Source organism: Semicossyphus pulcher, unplaced genomic scaffold, assembly GCF_022749685.1.
Source record: "Semicossyphus pulcher isolate SPU_LCO1_2020_fin unplaced genomic scaffold, fSemPul1.0.p SCAF_2, whole genome shotgun sequence".
Taxonomy (NCBI): domain Eukaryota; kingdom Metazoa; phylum Chordata; class Actinopteri; order Labriformes; family Labridae; genus Semicossyphus; species Semicossyphus pulcher.
In genome coordinates this window covers 9,088,024-9,100,753 of record NW_027211693.1, presented here as the reverse complement: position 1 = coordinate 9,100,753, position 12,730 = coordinate 9,088,024, and the positions used below count along the sequence as shown (strand labels likewise).

The 12,730-nt window shown below is 41.5% G+C and overlaps 1 protein-coding gene across 1 annotated transcript in view; it reads right to left on the bottom strand.

Moving 5' to 3' along the window:
* Positions 1 to 594: 594 nt before the first annotated feature.
* Positions 595 to 12,730, bottom strand: part of fstl5 (follistatin-like 5) — a 199,686-nt gene continuing 187,550 nt past the window's right edge. The window contains exons 15-16 of the mRNA XM_069670589.1: positions 10,924 to 11,048; positions 595 to 2,992 (exon numbers count right to left, since the gene is read on the bottom strand). Of these exons, the coding sequence (XP_069526690.1) occupies positions 2,290 to 2,992; positions 10,924 to 11,048 (828 nt within the window). The 3' untranslated portion in view covers positions 595 to 2,289. The remainder of the gene's footprint in view (positions 2,993 to 10,923; positions 11,049 to 12,730) is intronic.

Here is a 12,730-nt window from a genome sequence, read left to right as displayed (position 1 = left end):
ATCGTCTGAATTTGGAGTTTAGTCCTGGCTGGTTAGCTGAGCTGTGGTTCAGTTCAGCTTATATAACAGATGATCTGATTATTGGAAGAAACCTTAATCGAACCTGAAATCCACAAAATTCTTTCCAGCTAAAGTTGAGCTTGAAATGTATCTTTAATAGTGCAGACATCTTTCTTTTAGCCTTCTGGCAGTCGTAAGTTGAAATCATGTTCATGCATCACATTTTGAGAGAAGTCCAAAATATCAGAGACTTCCCTCGTCAAAGAGAATTGAAATTAGATGTGAAGATATTCGACACAAGCTGACGAGTTTCTTCATCTCATCCTGCTCTGATCTGCTGCTCAGTCTGCTTTTTCTTGCGGTTACAGACCTTAAAGTCAAACAATAGTCTTTTCTTTCTTTGCTAATTAATAATGATGTTTTACACTGAAAAGCCTTCCTGCAAGATAAACATACACCAAGGGAAAACAGAGTCTTGACCTTGTTCTTGTAGCATCTCTTGTAGCATCATAATTGGCAACAGGCTCCTAAAGGAAACTTGTTTAAAGGGTTGTTTAATGATGAGAGGAGGCAATAATACACTTGTTTTTCATGGTCTAGATTTTATTGTTGGGTAAAATGACAAGCGTGTTTTCTCTATATAAATAACAATCACATGAAGGAACATACAAGACATGGCTATAATGGAGGTGAAAGCGGTGTTTGTGATCACAATGCGCTTGTGTACAGGATGTGGATAATGACAGCTGTGTGTTTTCATTTCTTAAAAAGGAGGGTGATTATTTTCTCGGAAAAAATGGGCAGAACCTGCGTGAATCTGTACACCGATGGGAAAGTAATGGAGTCACAGTCAGCCGCTATGTACAGAACATAAATAGAGAGAAAGGTCAGAGGTCATCATCAGCAGTACAGTCGGGTTTAAAGGTTGAAAAAACAACATGTGAGAAGGGGGAAGAAAAGGTCGAACATAAATTCAAATCAAAACGTAAAAGGAGAAAGATTTTACAGGAAAGACAGAACGACTTTATATAATCTGTACACGTCAAAAGTCCGTACTAAATTTGCGATACAGTTGCCCATTGTGATTCACAGAGTCATAGAGTGCCAGGGTGAAAATGCATAGAAATGTGTCCAGCTAGGGAACAGCTTCATTGACTCGCCAGCTTTGTTTCTACCGCAGGAGTTGTTTCCTATATTCAAAGCTTCTCCTCAAAGACCCTCTACACAAAACAACTACCCCACTCCTCAGTGTGCTAGCTCATCATTACTTAAAACAGCCACTTAAATACACGCTGTCAAACAGAGCAGCGTGGTTCCCACAGTTCAGTCTATTACACTCTAAGATGCTTTTCTCTTCTCTTTTTTGGTCCAGGGATAAAGAAGTTATGATTTTCTTCACACGAGTGCTCTATTGACTCATCGCTAAGGAATATTTTGAGATCTCACAATGTGTAGCGTATAAAGCTGGTACAGTTTAACTAACATCGCCACTGACTTTCTGCTTTGGACTAAAAAGGAAAATATATATTTATATATTTCAGAACCTTCCAACGCTGGTTATAATTTGGGATCAAATGTTACAGATCGCACAACCGTAATGAACCGCTCAGTCTCTCAGTCTCCACTTCAAACAGGATGGGATCGCAGCAAGGGCTCGTTTTAATTAGACTGAGTCGGCCCGCGTTGGACGGACGGGTAGACGAGAGAGCGGGAGAATTGTGAGGAACCGCGCTCACCACGAATGGAGGGGTCAAAGGAAGAGGTGTAGTCTGCAGTCACACGGGGAATAATTATGCTAATTCCTCTGATGGAGGGAATTTTCCTTGAAGGCACAGGAAAAAAGTTGAGGATGGATAACTTACAATCTGGACATATACAGTATATATATTGATTTCTGCCAATTTTCTTTAAATATTAGTTCAGTTCAGAGATTATCTACAGCATTCCCACACACTGAATACAACCCATTGTGTATAATAATTCAAAGTTGCACATAATTACGGATTCATACCAATTTTCCTGAAAAAGAGAACCAGCAAGCAACGCCATGTTGACTTTAACGTGAACCAACCAGTGGGAAAAAAATATTTAACTTGGCTTTAAGACAATTACTCCGTCACTTGTATTTTTATGTTTTTTTCCGATGAAAGTCCCTCATCCAATGGACTAAAAATGGTCAATTTGTACGTATTCACAATTGCGCTCCCACAAATTAAAGAATCTGCAACAGAATTCAGTGCAACAGTACCTTTGAGGGAAACAAAGCTCATTGGGTCTTTACGTTACGACCTAAGACTCCCCGACCCACACCACCACGTTGCCTTTCAGGACATCAGTGATCTCACAGTTGAGCTTGTTGAGCCGTCCGTCCAGGATGAAGAGGGACTCTCTGGACGGGGTCATGAGGTACTGTCCGAACAGTCCGCTGCCCGCCATTACCCTGTTCCTGCTGCTCCACGGCCACTCGAACGACTTGGTCGCCTCCTTCAAGCTCTTGATCATCTTGACTTTTCCGGAGCTCAGCTCCACAAACAGAGCGTCAGTCTGACGGCCGGAGCTGCCGAACACGTTGTACTGGTGGACCTCGGTGAAGGAGCGCTGGAAGGCCAGATCAGACAGGTGGAGGTTGGTGTGGATGTCAAAGGGCTCCTGAATCTCTCCCCGCTCGGAGATCTTCTGGATCCTCATCAGGCCATCGCCATCATCCACAGTGACCAGGTAGTGGCCATCTGGGGAAACAAAGGGAGTGCCAGTGACGTCGCGGTTCTGGCCGATCACACTATCTGTTACACTGTCCAAGACGAGCTGGGGCTGCGTGGCGCCGGTGGAGTCGGCCCTGCAGTTGACAAAGTAGTAGCCGCCGAGATGGGTGTAGGCTACAGATTTGGGGATGCAGTTATACTCCCATAAACTGATGTTTTTCACGTACGACGTTGTCTCCAAGTCGATCTTGTGGAGAACAGGCTCATTTCGATGAAGGATGAGGCCAAATCTGTGGACAATTTAAAGACAAAAACAAAGATTCAATCAATAAGTCACTTCGTCCTCTTGTTGTAAACCCAAATTATGACACACTTTTGGCAATTTAGCGTGGAGATACCATTTGGTCAATCCGTCCTCCACTTTGGTGCAGACTGCAATAAACAGCTGTTCGATGGATTGGCATCAATTTTGTGCAGACATTTATGGTTCTAAGCAGATGAAGCCTAATGATGCCCAAGTTTTATCTAGCACCAATTGCAAGTCAAAATTGTTTTCATCCAATCACTGAAAAGATCGACTGGTCCAACATCTTCTAAAAGCACTGATGCTTCTCTGATGATACATGATGACTTTGATGATCCCTGACTTTTCCTCCTTACCACCATTAAGTTCACATTTTGGGTTTTTGTGAATTGGCTTGACAAATGTTCAAAGATTTCTATGAAATAAGGTGCAGACTTTCATGTGTCCCTTATGTAGAATGGAATAATAAATCAGCTGGCATTTTTAACTTGCTTATACCTGAAAAAACCTGCGAACATTTGAAAACATTATACCTGCTGAACATCACCATGTTTTGTTGTTTTGGCCATGTAAGCATGCTGAAGTTACTGTGGCTTTAGTCTCTCATCCAGACAAACAAACAATCAGTTCAGCAGTGAAGGAAGCCAAAGCTCACAGCTGAAGCTACAAATCAGTAGAAAGTAGAGTTGATCATGAATTTTTGGTGGCTTCTGCACCATAAAAACGGCTTTTCTTGATGCTTAAGACAGCAGGATTGCTGATTTAACCGCTAAGCCAAACCAGCAACAGGGTTCAACTCTCGCCCTCAGCTCTTTGCCGCGTGTCATCCCCACTCTCTCTGCCCCTGTTTCCGGCTCTATCCACTGTCCTCTCCTCAAATAAAGCCATAAAAAAGCCCAAAAAATTATCTTTGAAAAAAGGACAGCAGGATTGATTCAGTTGAAGTCATTGTAAAAAGGGTAATTTTATCATGCGCTGGGTCCGAAAATCCTTTCCATATATTAAGTGAGGACTTTTCCAGTAAAGACTTTCGACTTCTTTTGTTTCCTAAGCTCATTAGTTCCCAAGCGGCGAGTGGTGACGCATTAAAATAAAGCTGCACAATCCAAACATCAAGATGAAGCCAACCTGAGAGAGAAAATGCAAATTGATTTGTTCTTGGTAATTATGAAAATTGTTGGACTGGCATAATTTGTAAAGAAATGTTGAGGAGTAAAAAAAACAAATGTTGCTAAGAGGTCCATTTTACACTTGAACAGCCGAGGCCTGCTCGCTGACAATCTTCAGATCAGCAGTAACGCTCTATCTATACATTCCCCCTGATTGAATTGTGGCCGTTTCATATGTGGGCCATGGATCGTGGTGAAAATGATATTCATTATAAAAACCCAAAGAATCTGTTAATGGGTCATTACATTTTAACAGCTGAACAGGGTAGAGGGGGAATATGCACAGAGCTAACGGAGCCTCAATTAATAGTGAGTACCAGCTGATCGATGCTGACAGGCACTTAAATGTCTCCGTCATTCATCATCTTTTATGCCATTTTAACACCAAGCTGTCTGTACCTGTGAACACAGAATGGCTGTTTAAACGCCACGGAGCACATTAACATCCCCGTGGAAGGAATCATTGATCGTTGCGTTCACTGGGTCCGAGCAGAAATTAACAAAATAAAGATCTTGAACATTAGGGAATGTCAGGAAGGTGCTGCATGGATTAAGCCCAAGTTGTTACTCGGATTGCTCTCCCGTGACATTTTATGGAATCGAGCCAGATTGGTTGTCATTTGATATTTTGTAATTTCGCTGGACTTTGTGGAGCGCCACAATTTTTGCCCGGCTGTCTTGCAGTTTGAGTAGTTCTGTGATTAAATTTCCTTATTATAGGGGTTGGATTTTACATTTTGTGGCTCATCGTACTCTCGACTGAGACGGTGTTGTGATAGAAATGAAACTGAACTTCGCATTATCCTCTTTCCAGCCATCTGTGGCTCCACAGTTTTATTTTTCTTCGCATTGCTTTTTGTTTAACAATCACTTGAACTGTCAACGGACAAAACCGATTGGGGTTTCTTGTTAATGCTGAGTGTGAGCAGAGGTGGATGCTGCAGCTGTCTAGAAGAATAAAACCTGGAGTGTGAGATAAGAAAATATACCCTTAAAAAGAACGGTCTTTTAAGCTCTAGGAATGTGAAAGAAAAATCTGAAGTACACGCACCAGTCTGGTCATGTGAAAACAAAACTCCATTCATCTCAAGGTGTTAAATTATATTGTCAACGGCCTGATAATTTACACTGTTAATTTAGCTCTGCATTACCACTGGGCTACACGGTATATGTGAGCAGCCAAAGCTAATAGGTACTGTCATAACAATGTGAAATGTAGCATCACAAAGAGGGTACACCGACAGTAGCATGAACCTTGTCTTAAAATATAGGAATTAATTGAGTGTCTTTGGGTGCCTGAAAAGCTTAATATAACTACTAACACTCCGTTCTCCTGCCTGACTGACCAAGACAGTTTCTTCTACTACAATGAGCTGACAGTGAGCGGTATTGTTACCGCAGAGCCAAATACACAGCAGGAAGGCGACGATAATTGTATTTTGACACCGCTGGCTTCTTAGTCTTTTATTATATTGTTCATACAAATGACAATCTTATTGTTTCAAGGAAACTAAACCCACTAAAAATAGTTGTCAGTATGTCTTGTACGCGACAGGCAAATTAAGAATTGTACATGTTTTAATTTATTTCTCAAATGGATTCACCTTCGTGGAAACCGAAGTGGTTGAAATAACCTCAGATGCAGCATTTACAGCATGAATCATGCAATGATGCAATGAATTGACTCTAAAGACTTGAGAAATACTCGCTGAGCGAATAAAGGTATTTTTCCATCTTCTAATTTAGTATCTAGGAGACTTTAGGTCTCGACTTTTATGTCAAACCTGCTAAATGGACTTCATGTGACCTGTGGGTGTCACAAGCTCAATTTGTTAGATTAAACTCAAAGGAAGTCCTCCGACACTTAACAGAGTGGCTCTTGAACGTAGTCTGTCACACCTGTGTTAAGAATTAATCTGAGAGACAGGTGAGACTTTAAAAGTGATTTTTAAAGTGTGTTGTGCAGCTCGAACATGAAAAACTGCTCAGCTTCTCATCCGCTGAGGCCACAGCTGATGATTTACAGACCAATATTACGGCTGCCTGTCAAACACTGTTGGAATTGTTTTGCTATGGGTTGTATTCAATATTGCGGCTGTTGTGACAGATCAATAAGTGTTACACACACACGCTGTGATGTATTGGTCACATGCGTGAAAGCTAAAGGTCAATGGTGCATTTATCCTGCAATCACAATATTATTTTCACCATCAGCGGGAAATGTTTTCATGTTTGATAAATTAATAATCGTACGTTGTTTGGCGTCGCTCTGATGTGAACACAGCTGGGTTGTTCCATCGGCAGACGCGGATTGCTCTCAGCCGAAATGACAGCTGCTGTTTGTCATTTGTACAAATGATTAATGCATTAAAGCTTCTCCCTGGTTCTGCACAGTGGGGCTATGTTCAAATAAAGCTGTACTTCACATTTCATCATCTTATCTTCACGTCAGTGTCTTCAGTAAAAGAAATGACTGGGTCTCTACACTTTGCTCCGCGGTTCAGCTGAAGCTCCTTAGGGCAAACTCATGAACAGGGAACAGATCATTGAACGCTGCACAGTAAAAGATATCTATAACACAGGAATTCTTGTTCACCCGTCCTCCAGTGCAAAAACATCGAATCAACATCTCGCTCGGCTTGTTTTGCCAAAAGGCAGTCTGGCAGAGTACAGACGATGTGGGTAGAAATAAGAAGTAACAGCGTTTTTTCGCTGACATGCACAGTTTCCCGACTGTAAGTCGATGGTTTTAATGAATGACAGCCTGCAGACGTTCCTGCCTGCTTTAGAGCAGCAGCTGAGGGAATCCCCAGTCATTAAACAATTGGAAGTTGCTGAATATATGTCGGCTGCTCAACACACTGCTCATGTTGCTAAATCGACTAATCAATGCAGCGCTCCTGCCAGCAGACAAATGGCTGTGTGGGTACGAGATCAAGAAAAAGAAGGAAAATCTGAGCCACAAGGCAGCAGTTAATTTGAACTTTCCTAATATTTCTGATACAAACAGCAGTCGGGATAAAAAACAACATCCACGCTCTGTGTGTACTGCAACTGTTTACTGATATATTCTTCTGGCAAATATACAGAGGACTTCTTCACACTGCTGTTCTGAGGCTGACTTATGAGTTTGTTACAAAACTACAAGGAGTGCCAACAGCGTCTCTGTGTGATACTTCCATCTGCTTTCAGCCAAATGTAGTAAATCAAATTATAAATGAGGCCCAAGTTTGTCGAAAAAAACCCCCAACTGACTGAGAAGGACATGAGGTGGATAAAATATTAGAAAAACTTAAATTGGATTTTTAAATGGATTCTGCATCAATGTGATGAAGCATCTAGATCTCAAAGATTCTGCTGGAGAATAGATTTTTCTGTCTTACAGTTGATTTTTGTTTACGACGAAACTTTCTGTTGCTATACGATGATATACACCAATCAGCCAAAACATTACGACCACCTGCTTAATATTGTATCAGACTCCCTTTTGCTGCCAAAACAGCCCTGACCCGTCGAGGCACGGACTCCACTAGACCTCTGAAGGTGTGCTGAGGTATCTGGCATCAAGACGTGAGCAGCAGATCCTTTAAGTCTGTAAGTTCTGAGGTGAGGCCTCCATCGATCGGACTTCTTTGTCCAGCTCATCCCACAGATGCTCGAATGGATTGAGATCTGGGGAATTTGGAGGCCGAGTCAACACCTTGAACTCCTCGCGTTCCTCAAATCATTCCTGAACCATTTCTGCAGCGTGGCAGGGCGCTCTGCAGTGTGGCAGGGAGCATTATCCTGCTGAAAGAGGCCACTGCCATTAGGGAATACCATTACCATGAAGGGGTGTACTTGGTCTGCAGCAATGTTTTTTTTGGCAGGACCCAAGGTTTCCCAGCAGAGCACTGCCCAAAGCTTCACATTGCCTCCGCCAGCTTGCCTTCTTCCCATAGTGCATCCTGTAGCCATGTCTTCCCCAGGTAAGAGGCGCACAGTGGCCAGTTACACAGTGAGAAAGCATTTTAATGTGGGTGGTTGTGAAGAAGAATAGGGCACAACACATCAACCCCTATACTTCTGTACGCAACTGGGAACAAGCACGACATCTATGCTATGTGCAGGTAATTGTTCAGGTGACTAATTTAACATTTTAGCCACGTAAACAACATTCAGAGTAAGAGCACCTGGCAGCAGCAGGAACATACAATGAGCTTATTTTAAAAGCATCAAAATGATGAGCAACTAGTAGCTAAAGACTGCAATTTTCAAACACAACACTGCAAAAAAAGCCGGCCACACTTTCCTGCAATCTTCCCTGCAGGTCCCAAAGGATCTAATTACAGCTGCGCCAGCATCCCCCACCCAACACACACACACTGGCCTGCCTTCTCCTCCTCTCCAGGAGACCGTTAACATCCTGAAATCCCCCAGACCTCCTGCGTGCTCCTGGCCTCTCCATGACATTAGTCAAGCATTTGGGGCGGCTTTGCACAGTCCACGTTAAGCCTGAGCGTGACGCCGCTCATCGCTTATAAAACCACAGCAGCGTTAGAGTGCACTCTGCATTCAGCATGTGTGCTTTGTTTATGATGAACTAAAATGATAGAGAGGGCGAGGTGCCGACTGTCTCCCTCTGGCTACTGTCTTTATAGCTTTGTGCAGGATTATTTTATCTCGGTTAGAACACATAAATAAGTAATCCTTGTCCAGGTGTCTTAACGATTTATATGATAAGTGTTATCCCGGAAGAACCAGTGTGTTTGACTATCTCTGGAGATATCTGCATTGGCCGATCATAGAATTTGATTTGACTTGTGTCTGATATTGTCGAAGAGAAAATGTCAGCTGCTATAAACATGAGCTAATTCCGTTTTTTAAAGTTCATGTTGGCTGTGCGTGTATGTTTAAACAATCTTTAGGAGCACACACAACCTGCATGGCATTTAAAATGAGGCAGAGCTGAGTTAAAGCTGAATCCGCTGATAGGCCCAAATGACAGTCATCAGCATTAACTTGCCATTCTGGATGCTAAACAACATAATTACACTGCCTCCTCTTGTTTTCGTGACATCGCTGTAAAAGCGATGTGCTCCAACACTGAGCACATAGCGGATTCAAGTGTTTTTAAATCTGGGGCATACAGTATTTTTTACATGTCCTCTAAATGTGCTTATTTGTGCCACTGACAGACCTTTTGTGTAAGGTAAGATGCTTTTTTTAACCAGAAACAGCTGTAATCTACACCACTATCCTCAAAGCCACCAGACTCCATTGACAAAACTAGTAATTATACCTCGCAGAAAACAGTAGTTGCTCGTCCACTAAGTTTGGTAAGCTTCAACCAGTTAGTCTGTTTGTGTAAATGAGATAAGTTGGCTCAGAGCTCACCATTTAAAACATTTAAATCACACACAAAAACAAACTAACCACTCGAGGCAGCAGTAAACCAGCAAGTCCATCGCTCAGCCAAATACAATTACTGTTTGTTTGTTTTTACAGTGGAGTCCGGGTGCTGATTCCAAAAATGAAAAACCAACTCTGGTTCCAACTTTTCCAGCGTGAAGATTTGGCTACTTTTCTCTGTATCATCGGTATAAGGACAAATGAAGACATTTGAAAATATCACAATGGTATTCTTCAGTATTTTATGAAATTTTAATGACTAAATAATTAAAGGGGGGATATTAGGCTAATTTCAAACTTCATATTTCACTCTGTGATACCTGTGGAGTAGTAGTTTTTCTCACACTGGTGCTCTGTGCAGCCCCTCATACAGCCTCTGCTTGAAACGACTCGGTCAGCTGTGTCCCTTTAAGAAACCCCGCCTCTACAAGCCTGCTTTCTTCTGATTGGCCAGCTCAAGTGCAGTGTGAAACCTGGCATTCACAGCAAACTGCAGACTGAGCTGAGAAGCCTGGGGATTACTCCAACATACTTTTACCTACAGATTTGAAACTTCACCCACGTTTAGTCTGGACATCCAACATTGTAACATGTCTTAAAATGTGAAACAGCAAAACACCCCTCTTTAAAGAATATAATTGTTAGTTGCAGCCCTAAAAGTCCTGCAAATAAGCCATATATCTACCCCGACCTGCTCCCTACATGTGCTTTGTGGTTCTTTCCACTAACGTACTCAAGAACAAATACGGCACACGATGGAGTAATACAACACATACAAGGAGTTACCATTTAGTATCAAGACAACAGCATGTGATGTGTTCAGCTTAACCAACTCAGCTCTCTATATTTAGCTGTCATTCCTTAAAAACTGCCATGTGATTGGTTAGAAATAGCTTTGTTTCTGTGACGTCATATGTTGTCGAGCGATGCACGCTGCTTTAAACTGATGTTTTTTCATTGTTTTAATGAAGAAAATGTTTCTGTTGCAATCATTGTTTATGTTCCACATCCCCACTGGCCAAGTTACAAAACTAATCTCTTAGTAATTAAAACATTATCAGTGCTTGTTAATTGGCTTTTGTAATAATAAAGTCAGATATGGAAATTAAATTCCACAGCTGATGAAACAAGGGTTTATTTTTAGAACTATTACAGGTGATTGTCTCTTCTCCAGCACAGATGACAACAACCTTTCTCCAAAAACCTCCGTTAGAGCTTCAGCAGAGCAGAACACACTCCAAATCATTACTGTAGTATCGAGTGTTGGAGGGAAAAAGTGAATAAAGTGCCAATGGGGGTGAATTTAATTTGCAAATCAATTTGCATTAGGAGTATTCTTGGATCACGCTGGACGTACCTGATGTGGTTAATGATGAGGCTGGAGGCGGGGATGAAGAAGTCGTCCACCCTGTCGAAGCGTCTGCCGATGGGCTGCGTGTGCACGGTGTGATGGGAGACTCTTCCACTGGCCTGATTGATCACCTGGTGAACGCCAGCGGAGAAGGAGGTGGGTGTTAAACACGAGCTTGATAAATACACTCGGCGCCGCTGCTCGCTGCTCATTTACGTCTATAACTCATACTTATGTGGAGCTTGCAACCAAAAGGGAGAAATACTTGCAATTGTGATGCTTTATTTTCCATTTGTACTTAGTTTTATTTCATAAAGCAGGATCCACTCAAATAAATCACTGACTAATAATACTATCATGTTTATCTTCGCTTTGGGTGCATTGATTTGAGATACAACCTGCGAGATGCTTTCGTTATTGCTGAGATGCTGAAGCTTCCCAGTGGGAGGTGATGTGCGCGGCTGTCACCGGTGTCTAAATAAGACTTGTGCATGCATGGGAGCGAGCAGACATGTGCTTGTGTGTAGGCAGGGTTTGCTTTGATTGTGCCACAATGCACAAAGCAAATTGCCTCTCAACAAACTCTGCATTATGAGATTCTGTGCAGGCGATGACAGGCAGGATTTTCAAGCAGCTAGAACCACCTCGAGCTGAATCAGATGATTCTCAGAGGAAACAGATATTTTTGAAAATAATTACAAATTCTTCACCTTTCTTTGATTCTGTTTGGAGCAAAATGTGAGTTATGAGACCTGCAGTGTAATCAGAGAGTATCTGGTGTTGGTGCTCAATACTCAAACATGCTGGATCTGAGATTGACCTTGGAAGTGCTTTCATCGATATAAGTTATATTATATGTTAACATAAACCTACATGGTCATAATTGAAAAATCAACAATACATACATCATTCAATTACGATTACTACAGCCTTTATCATTACTCTGCTTCTCGTGCTAATTTATTTTTTGCTAATTTTCACACTAGTGTACCACTATTATTGGCATTGTAACCATAAGTATGTGTCTGTTGTTGTTCATGTAACAAAAACATATGTTGTTGTTGCTCTCTCTGCCTGTCTCTATCCTGCATCTCCTTCTATCCCATTTTCGGCCCATCCAGTCGAGGCAGACGGCTGTTCAACATGAGTCTGGTTCTGCTCGAGGTTTCTGCCTGTTAAAAGCACGTTTTTCTGCCAATGTGCCGAATATTGCTAAGTGCTACTCATGGTGATTCATGTTGGGCCTCTCTTTAAATAACATAACAAAGAGTCGGTCTAGACCTGCTCTTTTTGTAAAGTGTATTGAGATAATTGGTTATGATTTGGCGCTATACAAATAAAATCTGATTGATTGATTGATTAATAATTCTTTAAAAAAAACTTTTTTTGTGCCTTTAATTTTTTTTTATAAATATAAATATAAAATTTGTTAAATATAAAATTAACTATTAAAATTAGTTAAATATAAAGCTTACATTGTTTAAAATGTAAATAAATTTGACTTGACTTAAATATCGGTCACTATAGATGTGTCCAATCAGCAGCTTTCTCTCGTGTTTTTGTTTCAGTTTCAACTTGCTGGTGCTCTGTGCTAAAACAATAAAAAAAAACGTGTCACTGTCCAAACACTCACTTCACTGTAAGTGGTTATTAATTGCCCCTCATCAGGGAAGACAAACAAATCAACAATTGAACCCCTGTGAGAGGATGTGGTGATTAATGCCACGTTCATGTCATGCTGGGAAAGGAGGAGGAGCACAATCCATTTGAAGAACTCACGTTTAATGAGTTGTAATGCCCTTCCATGGTGGTC